The 13468-nt window shown below is 36.5% G+C and overlaps 1 protein-coding gene across 7 annotated transcripts in view; it reads left to right on the forward strand.

The window, feature by feature from the left end:
- LOC109040504 (serine/threonine-protein phosphatase 2B catalytic subunit 2) overlaps positions 1–13468 on the forward strand; it is a 415824-nt gene that overhangs the window by 369614 nt on the left and 32742 nt on the right. The window contains exon 12 of one of the 7 annotated variants that reach the window (XM_072305187.1): positions 425–940. The exons of 3 other annotated variants lie outside the window; for them this stretch is intronic. In XM_072305187.1, coding sequence (XP_072161288.1) covers positions 425–861 — 437 coding nt within the window. In that variant the 3' untranslated portion in view covers positions 862–940. Of the gene's footprint in view, positions 1–424; positions 941–1010; positions 1461–1522; positions 6129–13468 lie in introns of those variants that run through there. 3 more of the 7 variants (XM_072305204.1, XM_072305201.1, XM_019056476.2) reach the window with 3 other exon arrangements.

The raw sequence follows: 13468 nt of genomic DNA on the forward strand, positions 1-13468 counted from the left end.
AGACAGTATTTCAGCAGTATCTTGATGGCGCAGTAAAATTTTAAGAATTAGACGCAAATCTTGAGCTCCATTCATTGAAATTCTTCTCTTCTTCAATCGAGTGTAACTGTAAGATCTGATTTTCATCATTATCCCTACATCAAACAAATTTTGCTCTGCCTTCTAGGGAATGCAAATAAAATCGTAATATAGTAACCCAAAATATCCTTTTAAAATGATCTCAAGAGAAAAATCCAACGTTGATTGACTGTTCATGTTTATTGTACTAATCTTGTTCCTAATAAAATGTAATAATTTAGCCAATGAACTTACAAATTTTGGCGAAGGGTCGTTTATAAGTCATAACTTGCATAAGTTATAACTGTCATTTATATGTCATGTTGAATTTCAGACTTGTTTATTCTCCCCTCCCTCTAATCTGCAGGCAGTGGCGCACTGGGTACTCCTGCATATCCTCCTATGCAGGAGGGCCCTCCTAACATAACCTCATTAAGACAATCGGCCAGGGATAGTGAGAACCTTTCATTTCGCCATCTCTCCTGCCAAAGGCCTTTTCCACACGAGGGTGCTTCAAGGAACTTCGGGCGAACTTGTTCCAGAAACTTGTTGGGCCTTATCTCTATGGTACCGAACGTTTTATGGGATTCGTCCCAAGTTCGAATCACAGGAATGAAACTTCTAGGATTTTTCCTAGTTATATACCCTCTCCACAGGACGGGACTTTCTTGTTTCTGCGACAAGTTGGCGCGGAAAGATAAATTAGTAAAAATCCAGCAGTTATCTGGGATTGAGATAATTGTAGGTACACGATTAACAATGAGACACATTATCTTAATCAAACAGACACAAACAGTGGAGTAAACAACAAAATATCGCACAATTTGCTTTCTCTCCTTCTTCCTTGCTCAGTCGGTCTAAGGGGTACATGGCATAAGGACCATACTTGGCACTGAGAAAAATATTGATTTACTCAATATTTTTCTGACTTCGGAATTGGGATTCTCCCCTAGGACCAATCCAGTGTAACTGCCAGTGGAGACAAGGCCCTATAGCTCAGCTACGACTTGTTCCTGGAATCCAAAGGCCGTGGAAGTTATTTGTCCAACCTGGGTGCGTGTGGACAAGGCATAACTTTTTGTCACTGATTTCAAAGTCTTTCAGTAAAGAGCCCAAGTGCTGACCAATGTTTGACTTTCTTTCTCCTTTGATAGTGAAAGGAGGAATATATTTATTTCACAAGTTACCAAATATGTTTCTCTCCCCCTACCCCCCTCCTAATTTTTATATTCATTGTAATGTTTCCTGAAATTATTTTTTTTTTTCAACCTGATCAAGCTTATTCTTAAGCACCCTTGAAATGGTTTTTACAATGCATACATTCTAATGCTTTTACTCTCTGCTCTTTGTTTACACTTGCTGCTGAATATTTACTCTCACAATTATACTTATCTTTTCTCTTTTCCTTTTCTCTTTTTTTTGCTCTTTTAATGTTAACGCTGTGGCATCTTCCCTACACCTGCAGATGGTAAGCATTATTCTGATCGTATTCTTTACCTTTTTTTCCCCAAATCTGACTGAAACAATTTTTATTACCTATCAAATTTGTTGTACTTTTTACAAAATATTTTATGTACTTCAGGATTAATACTTCAAGTGTGTCACAGCCAGTATAAACTTTTTAGTGCTCTGTTGTTTTTTAAATTTATCACTCCTCTCCAGTTTTACACCGCTAATTGAATTGATCCTCCCATTTTAGTGTCAGAGTTGTGTCAATAAGAAACAACAAGTGTCAACAACGCTTAATGCACACATTTTGATCACAATTATGACTTTCTTTTGTATAATTTTCTTTTTCATTTTTTATCTTAATTTTTTCCAATTTTTCTCGTTTCTGATTTTAAATAGACCTAATTTTTTATGAACTACTTAATATGCTAAGTAATCACAAGTTTGCATCATTTAAAAAAACATAAAGCAACAGTCAGAAGGTTAAAATTTAATCACAAAGTCCGAGAGGAACAAGGCATGTGTCAATCATCGGAAGGCAGGAGTTTTCGTTGAATAGCGTTCTGTGTACCATTTTGAAGTAAATATCTTGAAAGAAGCTTACAGTGCCTAAAATATTTCGACGGTGTAAGTTGGCAATCACATAACTCGTTTGCGGTGTCTGAAAATCCCCGCTTCTATGTTATTTTTTTTAAAAGTGAACAAATTAACACCATTCCTTGAAGTTTTTACAGAATTTTCTTCGCGCAGAGAGGAAAAATGATGGCAGTTTTAAAGAATTGCCGTTGAAAAGTTTTCCGTTTAAAAAATAAAGTATGACAGAAAGTCTGCGACGTCGCAAACCGAGTTATGTGATTGCCGACTCACACGGTCGATTTATATTTTGTTTATTAGTTTGTTTTCTTTCTTCTTTTTTTTTCTAGGTCAAAGATTCACATTTGTTCTCTTTACCTTTTCAAGGTGTGATGCATTTGTCTGGTGTAACTGTTATTTTAAGTTAAATATGTGCCAAGGGATGAATCCTTCATCATGATCTGCAGATGTCATGAATATCAAAATCATTTATTTCAACAGAGGATCAGTGAAATTCTCAGATATTTTGAATCATGATTATAAGTGTGGGTTTGAAATTAAGTATAATCATCATGCCTCTGTAGTCAGTAGGGTGTTTAAAGAAAACCTTTTCTTAAAAACCACTCCACTCCAAATTCCTAGTGCTAATTGACTTCTAGAACATGAATATGGGTAAAATTTTGGGCTCGCACTTTTCCATGTAGATCCCAAGTCCCCCCTTTTTTTCGAAAAATGGGATGATTCTGAGGATTTATTTTGCAAGCTGTTTATTTACATATCAGACATTTTTTTGGTGATGCTTCAGTAAAAATGCTTCCTTTACCCTCATCTGATGAGAACCAAGTCGAAATTATTCTAACTTGGGGGCACTCTCAGAGGGAACACAAAGTTTGGGGGGGGGGGGGTGGTAGGGTGCGTCAAAAAAAATGAAAGTCTGAAATGCTCCGCTCCCCAGGCGGCAATCGATGACGTTTGGTAAAAAAACATGTTTGCCAAAATTTGGGCCCCATTTCAACCATTTTAAATGGGGCCAAAGGTCGGTTTTGTGATGAAATTATAATATTTAGGTTTAGACCTCGATTTTGGACAAACAGCTCGATTTTACGCTGAAATCGTGCGTTTACGAGAGAAATGCCAAAGAACTCAAGTTGTAGAGGATGAAATTTTACTCTAGGCAAACGTCTTTGTAAACAACATAAATCAAATTTAACTAGAAAAACTCAGCTCGGTACTTATTTTTTTGGTCCTCGGAATTTCCAAGGTCTTACAAAGTAGCGGTTTAAAAGACTCATTCTTCACGAAAATAAGTCGGAAGAGGGTATAAATGAACTGTAGGCAAGTGTTGAGGATGCAAATGTCATCAGAGTTTCCTCAGTTTCAAAAAGAGTTCCAACTATTTTGCACAATCCTCCAAAAAGTGTACGGCTCGAGAAGCAGGATCGTGCTATAATAGTAAGGGAGAAGTGCGGTTTGACCGGGAAAAATTGCGTAACGAACTTTCCCTATGTAATCGTCATCAGTAGGTTCCCCTGAACAACTTCCTAAAGGTTAAAAATGGTCCGACCCCGGGACACCCCTCAAAGTACTTAAAATCGAAAATGGCGGCCGTAATTAGGGGGTCCGGGAAATCGGTACTTTAAAATGCTCAGTCTGTCTCATGTTAGATATCATTTCCTGTGTAATTTTGATCGTAGATTTCATAAATGAACTCCACAAGGCCCCCCTGGTCAAAGGGGGCGCTCCAAATCAAAGATGGCAGCCAAATGTGAAGGGCAGGAGGTTGCATTTTCTTAAATAGTCACCGACGGAACAAGGAAAGTGAAGTGTCTCTATTTTCCTTGTTTTTATCGTTCCTTCGATTAATATGTAAGAAAATGCAACCTCCTGCAACCATTTCAGCGTATAATCGAGCTGTTTGTCCAAAATCGAGGTCTAAACCTAAATATTATAATTTCATCACAAAACCGACCTTTGGCACCATTTAAAATGGTTGAAATGGGCCCAAATTTTGGCAAACTTTTTTTTTTTACCAAACGTCATCGATTGCCGCCTGGGGAGCGGAAAATTTCAGACTTTCATTTTTTTGACACACCTTAGGGGGGTGGTCATAAGCTCATGAGAAAACCTGTGCAAATCTGTTTTTCTTTTCTTTCGTATTTCTTTTCCCTTGGTCAAGAAGTTTCAAAGTTCCCCCCCCCCCTTTCTACCTCGGGGGCCTTTTCTGAGGAGGGATACATTCTTATTTCCCGCTTGAATACTACTCAAAAAGAATGATTTTTAAACATTAAAAATTTTCGACCAAGAGAAAAGAAATAGGGGGGGAAAAAAACAGAAATTTGCATGGGTTTTCTCATGAGCTTATGCCCCTCCCCCCCTTCTCCAAGTGCTCTCAATTTAGAATAATGGCAACTTTATTCTCATCAGATGCGGGTAAATTGAGAATTTTAACTAAAGAATCACCAAAAAGATGTTAGATATGTAAATCCACAGCTTGAAAGAGAAATTCTCAAAATCAGCCCATTTTTCGAAAGAAGGGGGGCTTGGGATCCACATAGAATTGTGTGAGCCCAAAATTGTACCCATACTCATGTTCTTGAGTTCCATTAGCAGCAGAAATCTCGAGCGGCAAAGGTTTTTAAAAAAAGTTTTTTTTGAAACAACCTCCTTGTCAGCTAGCAAGCCTGTAAAAGCAACAAGTAGTAATCTAATTAAACAGTTCATAATTTGGCACTTATTCCTGAGATGATGAAAGTTTTGGAAGCAATGAAAATGCGTTGATGTATGTCTTTACGCTGCAATAGAGCTGTAAATTTTGTTTTCAAAGCAACTGGCGTGAAAAAAAAACACTTACTATAACAGCAACGCCTGATCTTGTACAGGAAACGCAATAAATTATTTCTCAGTAAGGAATTTGTGTAGGTTTTGAAATTTCTAAATTCTCATAACTTGTATGAGAATGCCATCTCAGTCCATGAACTCTGGTATCTACATTTTTTTTTTGCATCAACATAGACAAAGTACCTGATAATTGTTCCTTTTGAAATGTTCCGCGAGTTCATCATACCAATTATTAACTCATGCAAATTTAATGATCAGGTTTTTACCTTTTCACTCCATCATCTAACACACCTCTGCCCAGATTTCTTCTTACCCTTACACTCTCATAATTAAGTTATCAATAGCCGATTGTAGTAGCCAGCATGGTTTTAGAGTCAAAGAATTTAGCTTCCTTCTAGTTCTTTTCACTTCTGCCTCATCATCCTCTCCACGTGTGTCTATGATATTTCAGTTGTGTACTTCTCAATTTCTATCAAGTTTTATTCTTCGACTAACTTCTTAATAATAAAAATCTCCATTTTGCTAGCTCAAACATTGTTGCCCCAGCTCAGGATTCACTTTTAACTTTTTTATCAATATGCTTTAATTTCCCCTGTTTCTATGTCTCTCCTGTTCCTCGATTACAGTAAAAAATAATCCATTCTTTAAGCATGCTTTCATCTCTGACACGAAGGATGAAAAAATGTTGCCATTAATGACCCAATCGAGCAACAGGTATATCAATGCATTTTTCCAATTAAAAAATTTACTTTCTTCCGTTTTCAATACTGTTCAGGTAGATCCCTACTTTACCAGCCCCTACCATGAATAATAATTTAAATATAAATATCTTTTTAAAAAGATGGACCACCAAAGGGAGTGTTGTATACCCCCAAATAAGCTGGCAGTTCCAGAATAGCACAGCACAAGGGAGCACTGCCATGCTAAAATCGAATGAGAAGTGGTTAGGTTCTTTAGTATAAAATATTTCAACTGTTACTCAGACTAGATACTTCCCAAGGTTCTAACACTAAGCATCTATTTCTATGAATTTCTATCTATTTCTATCAATGAAAGCTATCTGACGCAGTGATTCTCATCAGTCATCCTGAGCCTGTCAAACGCTTAGCTTGGTTGCTTGAACAGAGTTCGTTTTTTCTCTCTTATTAAAGGAAATAAAAAAATTACCTCGAGTTTTGAAGGATTTTGAAAAAAAAAAAGATTCAACTTGCTCTACACAGAGTCTATAGATTGGGATTTTTCCGGTTTTGCGGTACTTAGCCATTTCTTAGTGATGTTTTAGCTAGCGACAAGGATTTGATGCCAGACATCCACAAATTAGTACCAACTTAGCACATACCTTGTAGTTCAAGGCAGTATTTTTGTTTTTTACTTACATCACATGCTTGCTCACTTTGCCTGGTAACGCCGGAACATTCTACTGGGAAGCTGTAAATATTAAAATTGTACCGTTTTTGAGCTTACAAGAGACCTTTTGAACACGCTCTAATGGTAGTATGAGTCCACAAAATTGTGGGAAGCAAGTCCATCAGTATGAAAGGGCAAAATTTAAAAGACATACAGATCTTTTATTGCATGTCGTGCAATGCCTGCAGATTACTTTAATACAGAGCGGAGAAAAAAAGTGAACATTTAAAGTCGCTCATGTAGAATCCATAAATATAAATTTTGGTTACCATGTTTAATGTATCTGTCATTAATGTAAATTAATGAATCATAAATGAATAAAGTGTAAATAGTGAATAAACTTAAGTCTGATAGTGGCTGTTTTGAATGAGTGTTGATTTTCAGCTATTTTGTGCCACAGAATCATTTGGTGCTTTCTTTTCACTATAATTTCTTTCACAAAATTTTTAAAGCGTACATCTACAAAATAATGAATCCCTGGACCAGAGCTGTAACGCAACCTTTCCAGCAAGCAGATGCCACATAGGCTTGTAGGCAACTAGGAGCGGACAGCTCTGTTCATGATGTGCTAACTGCTGTCATCGATAATAGGGAAAATAGAGTTTGCTCAAACATTGGTGCATACTGTGCAGTAAAATTTCGTACAAAGCACGTACTATACATGTAGTCAAAACAAATTAGAAGGAATTAAACATTAATGGGCCTAAAGAATCTGTGAAATTAGAGTGAACATCTACCTTGAGCACAACGCACCTATATGAAGTATAGTTCGCCTTTTTTTTCTTTTTTTCTTTTTCTTTAAATTGTCAACATTATTTTGTTTTAGTTTTCCATTGTACACCAGCGTGTACTGGGTTACTTTTAACCCTCACTCAGGGGCAAACAATCCTCCTAAGTATGAGGGCTATTTTTGGTTGGGGTGGCCGGATGGTGGTAGTTTCATTCCCTTTTGGGAAGTGACTTGTCACAGCTTAGGCTATCTATTTTGAGGAACCAAGGCAGGGTAGGTGTCTGAAAGACGCCTGCCTACAGGTTTCTACCCTTCATGGTAGGGTATGGTATTATTTGTATTACGACTAATATCCCTGCAAGAGTTCAAGCCAATTCAGGCTCCCAAGTTTAAATAAGAATCGATATTACATTTATGTCTCTTCCTTCGGGAATCATGGTGCCAGGGCATGCTACAGTTATCTTGAAATATATTTACATTAGTATTCTTGTTTAAAATTGCTGCTCACTGGCTCAACTGTCAGCATCCGCAACTTTTCAACCTTTATTCTCTAGAGATCTTTGTTGGTAGGTTTTCAAGTTTGTCTACTTTTGAGAATATCTGATCTTGGCCCAGTCTTAATATCTTTTTGTTTCGAACACATACAGCTGTGATGAACAGTCAATAAACAGTCAGCTCTTTGTAGAGCTTTAAATCAAAATTTAACATATGATACATACTCCTAAAACTCAGATAGTATCATTCAATATAGTGATCCGTCTAAATTTATTTGTTTTAACAATAATTTTCTTTGTTTATTGATGAATAACTTTTATACTTGCATTTTCCGCCATTTGTTTATCTTTCTTTTAATTCTCTCATTCTTTCGCTATGCCTTGGTCCCGCCCTCTTTCTCTCCATTGGTTGATGACAGCTAAAGTAATTTTAAAGACTAAGAATGCAAATGGTAAGTTTTATTTCGGAAAAGTTGAGAATCCAGTTTTATTTTTCGTTTGTTTTGTTCATTTTCAGTTTTTTTTCTCCCCCCCTCCTTCCCTCAGTCCTTAATTAAATTCTAGTATAATTTTACTCGTCTATTCCTACTCTCATTTTTTTTGTTACACCTAGTTTTGATTTTGCTGATTTTAATTTCTGATAATACACTTATAATTTTTGCCTGAATTCATCCCCACTAACTCTCTAAGTCTCCTTTGCTAGTTAATATTAACAAATCTCTCAATGAAAAGAAGTGGTTTCTCTGTTTTTTTTTTTTTTTTTTTTTTTTTTTTTTTTTTTTTTTTTGTTTGCTCTGTAAGAAATGCCTTCATTTTTTAGATCTACATAATGTTACCCGAATGTCAAGATTAAAAATGAAAATCGACGGATGAAGAAACACTGTTATCCTTTTCCCTTCTCCTTCTAAATCTATCAAAATGACTTGAGTAATTTAAGAATCTCCTTTTACCATTAAGTTATTCCAAGCCCCAGCAATGATTAATCATGTAAAGAATTTGTTCAATTACAAAGTCAAAGTGGTAACTGTTCAGGATTAGCTAATAGTGTAGGTATTTGTGTTGGGTTCCAATTTCATCTACCACAATTTAAATTTGTCCTATAATTCACTCTGATCTGCTGTAAAAAATAATTAATAAAAATTAGATTTACTGAACGGTCCGAACAAAATAAGAATCAGAAGTCTGTATCAATAGATTTTCTATAGCTTTTTCATCATGAATGGCCACATCACAGAATAAAGAGGACCATTACCATCCACCAGACAGGCTTTCCATTTTTAGTGTTCAAAGGTTAAATCAGAGCAGGAATGTCTCAAAATAGGCAGTTAAAGCATGATTAGATCAATTTAATTTGTCGCTTTGACATTAGAATTTTGTTTTAAAAATACTGTAATTCTATTCTCTTTGCGGTAGTTTTTCTTCCCTTAAATGAACGGATCTTTGAAAATTGAATCATGTAAGACTAATACAAAAACTGCTCAGGGGCTAGTGATCAAAAGTTTGCAGTTCAACGCCGTCAGACAAAAGTCAGGACCAAAATCTATTTTCAAATCTGATGAGGTTGCCCTTTTCTTTTAAAAAAAAATCAGTTGAAAAGTATCATGAGAGGGGTAGCTGGTAGATAAGAGTGTGAGAGCGGCCACTTCCATGGCCCAAACTGAGTTTATCCCTGCATTGTCAAGGCAGTTGGAATTGTCTACCGAAGCAAGGCTCAATTTATGCATCTGTATGATGCTTTTAAGTTACAGAATAACATTTTGTTTCTTTCTCTCTGCCGAAAGTATATTTTCTTTCAATGAAAATTCCACCTTGTCAAAATACTTAGGGTAGTGTATCGTGAGAATATTGCAAAACATGTGTAAGGAGCTCATTTAAGAATTCCAATCATAGCAAACGAAAGGGTATGAGAACGCAATTTTTTTTTTTTTATCTTTCAGAGAAAAACATTACACTAAGATCTTTTAGAATTATCAGGAAAATAAATTTGAACTTTGTAAGTTGCTGAAAAAAGTTGAAAGTACTTTCACATGTAACTATAATTATTGTAACAATGTTACTAGAATCACTGTGTAGGTGTGTAGGTACACATTGTACTTTAATAACGGTAATTGGCTTCGCTCACTTTCTTCCTTGCCTACTATCTGAAAGTAAACTTTTGATCTTATAGTTTACCTAATAATTTATCATGTTTTTTTAACCATTTTGATTTTGTACTTGGAGGTTATCTATACGTTTGTTTCTTATCATTTTATTTATTTTTTTCTTTAGTCTGTCATCAATCATCCCATATGCCTGATCTAAGTTCCTTTAGTCTTAAATTTTATTTGGAGTATTCTATTGCTCCCAAGCAACAGGTTTATGTATTCAGTTCTTTGATTTTTACATGTATATCACCTCCGTTTTACTTTGCTCCAACGCCCCATACTCCCTTAAACCGTCTCTTCATTTTCCCCTTAGATGACCTGTGCAGTCTACACGTTTGGCCCATGATTGAACTGCACCCACCCGAAATCTTCAGTGGGGGAGGGGAAATTGTAAAAATTGTGTTGTGAGAAGTCTGGAACCTGTACTGAAAGTCGGGAGATTTTTATTGTTTCAAAATCGAACATATACTTCCTCACATATTATGACTCTAATGCTAATTTCTAGATTTTTTGGGTTGATTACCCTGTAGAATATTGTGCGTCGAGAACTATTTCACTATCCTGTTACTTACAGTACTCGAACCACATTTTTAGTGTTGTTCTCTTTTCTCTGCACAGTGCACATCTACAGGATATCTCTGATCTGAATGATTCTCATTATATTCTTCAAATAAAAGGGCCCTTCTCGGCATATCTAGCAAAAAAGCTAGACTTCTATTCGTTCCCTCTCAATAGGTGCCTTCAAAACCTCATTTCAGAAAGGAAACCTCATAAGTACTTGCTTCATAAAGCACCAACTATTTTGAGGAGACTTTAAACTTCGTTTTTTTCTTTCCGTGTACAAAGTTAAATTGGTAAATAATTTGTGTTTCGCATCAATTATCACTGAGCATCCTCCATTAATAGCTTCTGCTTTGTTGAAAAATTTTTCCTCTTCAAAATACTTGAAGCGCAAATTGATTTTGAACTTGAGCCACACACCTCCAAGAGGAACTATCATTCTCTTCTGATAATCGTGTTCGGCTAGGCTGGGTTCAACAGCAAGGAATTGCTGCATAAGGTATCCTCTTGCACCTGAGTTCAAGTATTTAAAGTAACATGCAAAACTGCCTCCTCCATTATTTTCTCTCCTCCATCCCACATTGAAAACCAAATTCATATATCTACTTGACGTAAATGTAGATTCAAAAATATAGATCCTACTTGACCCTAAAGTGCCAAGTGCAGGAAACCAGATTTAGTGGGCCTCTAACTACCATTTAAATTTCAGCTCAAAATATGATTTTTATTCGAGATTTAGCGCAACTCCTCCCCCCCCCCCACCTGTAAAAACGGTAAATTGCCACCATTATGGAACACGTTGGCCGATTTTGCTGAAATTCAATAGGAAACCGGTCTTAGTAGATCTCTAACTACCATCAAAACTTCAGCTGAAAATGTTCATCTTTACTCCAGTTATCGCGTGGACAAAATTAAACCTCCCCCCACTTTGACCCCTCGATGTGCGGAAAGTAATTAACGTATTCCGATTTTTTCTTCACATTTTAAAAGTACTCTTAGGGGACTATAAACCCCAGAAGTTTCATTTCAAGAAACTTAAAAATTAATTGCCGCTCAAAGCTCTGAAAACTGAAAAATCCTCACGCTGGCTGATATATATACATATATGACAGAAAATGAATGACATATATATTCGTGATGTACGACTCGAGATCGGTGCTCTTTACATGGTCCCAGGTCCAGGTCCCACCATGAGGGAGAACGCAATAGTGTATTTTCCTTCGTAGTGGGGCCGATAAGCGTAACAATCGTGCACTTCTGGAAGAAAACATGAAAATTTCAGGGATTCATCTCTACCCTATAGACATTCGATTTAGACATAGACCTCAAAAATCTGAGCCCCCTGGGGGGGCAGGGGGGCCCCTAAATTTTGAATTTTGAATAACTACTGAACGGCTAATGTTAGCGTAATTTTTCTACAATAGGACGATGGGAAATTTTATTAGGAGCAAAAATGATTCTTATGAATTTTTCTGTGGGATCAATATTTAAGGCGTGAAACGGGAAAAACCATGGGGGGACGGGGAGCCGGCCGTTCTGAGGCAGATCCGCGCGCTACGCTGCCTGCCCGGGACGCGCGCCGCGGCGCAGTACGGTGTTTTACCGACGACACAGCCGCTTGTCTTGGTTAATCTCAACAATGCACAGTTTTAAAAATATTATAAATATATCGTACCTATAAAGCCTTAAAATAGGGCTTAACTTTTGCAGGTAATATAGATATACCTCCAAGCAAGCGCATGGCAACAGAAGGAGAAGGGGTTAAGTGCTGGAGTTCCGGACTGTTTTGTTGTATGGGTTTGTCAAGTTTTATTAAAGCACCGAGATAACTGTATCAGACATCAGTTGGACGGAATAAAATCTGACGCACAGTTGTCTCGCGAAGGGGGGGGGGGGCGACTAAAAATCACATTTCTTATTTGTATACCACGATGACCTGAAAAATGATTTTCAAGTGTTTTTTTTTCTTTTCTCGGTGCTGTGCCATCAGAATGGTATCTAAATATGCTTACATACCCTAAAGTTCCTGGGAGACGGCTTCCAGCCAGACTTTGAAGACAGGGAACCTAATTTTGTAAAAAATGAGTATACATAAAAACATGCTTATTCTCCTCTCTTTAGGGAACATTTTGGTATATTATTGCTACGTTTAGGCATTTATTCAAGAGGACCAAAACCACCTTCAAAACTTGCTCCAAAAAAACGCCAAAAGAATCTTGAGAAAGCTTTGATACGGATAAAAGACCCTCATAAAACCTTTGTTGGACTGTTTCTTGTAGGTACAGTACAAAGAATATTATTAAGTGATATAATTAGCCGCCAATATCCGCTAATCTGTAAAAACGGTCCATTTGAGTGATAGGAGGTCGCGCCTACTGGGAACCTATCCTGCTCTTATGTCATCAATTGAACTGCGCATCATATGATATCCCACAATCTCGGTAATTTTGCAACTGATTACTGATTTTGACTGATTTGTTGATATTTTGACCAGAAATTAACCTTTTGATAATCTCTAAAGCTAATTCGATCAGTGCTATACTTTACGATAAAGTTTAAGGTGTACGTTTTGTGCATTGCATATTTTGCAAGTCCCGTTTCTTGACAATTGTCTCCATCTTACTTACCTACAACTCTTCCATGAGCTCCATTCAAATCAAAAATCGGTAAAAAGGTAATATACAAGGTATCTGAATACTATCGCTTCTTTTTATCGAGTCACCCTTGAAGATATTATTGGTACTTACCACGAGACATAATAAATGGAATTAGCAGTACAAAAAAATCCATGTATATTACCTTTTATTGTGTTCTTTGGAGTTTGGAGTGGAGTTGGTAACATTTGTATTGAAAAAAATAGTAATATAGGAGGAAATTTATTTATCATGCAGGTTCTGATCCTTTAAAGAACCTCTGAGAAGGACCAGTACCTCAGGAAGAAATTCATTGCATTTCTTCTTTTTCAACCCGCAAATCTCGTACCGATTTTTGATTTGAATGGAGCTCATGGAAGAGTTGTAGGTAAGTAAGATGGAGACAATTGTCAAGAAACGGGACTTGCAAAATATGCAATGCACAAAACGTACACCTTAAACTTTATCGTAAAGTATAGCACTGATCGAATTAGCTTTAGAGATTATCAAAAGGTTAATTTCTGGTCAAAATATCAACAAATCAGTCAAAATCAGTAATCAGTTGCAAAATTACCGAGATTG

The sequence above is a fragment of the Bemisia tabaci genome, chromosome 1 (genome assembly GCF_918797505.1).
Source record: "Bemisia tabaci chromosome 1, PGI_BMITA_v3".
NCBI lineage: Eukaryota > Metazoa > Arthropoda > Insecta > Hemiptera > Aleyrodidae > Bemisia > Bemisia tabaci.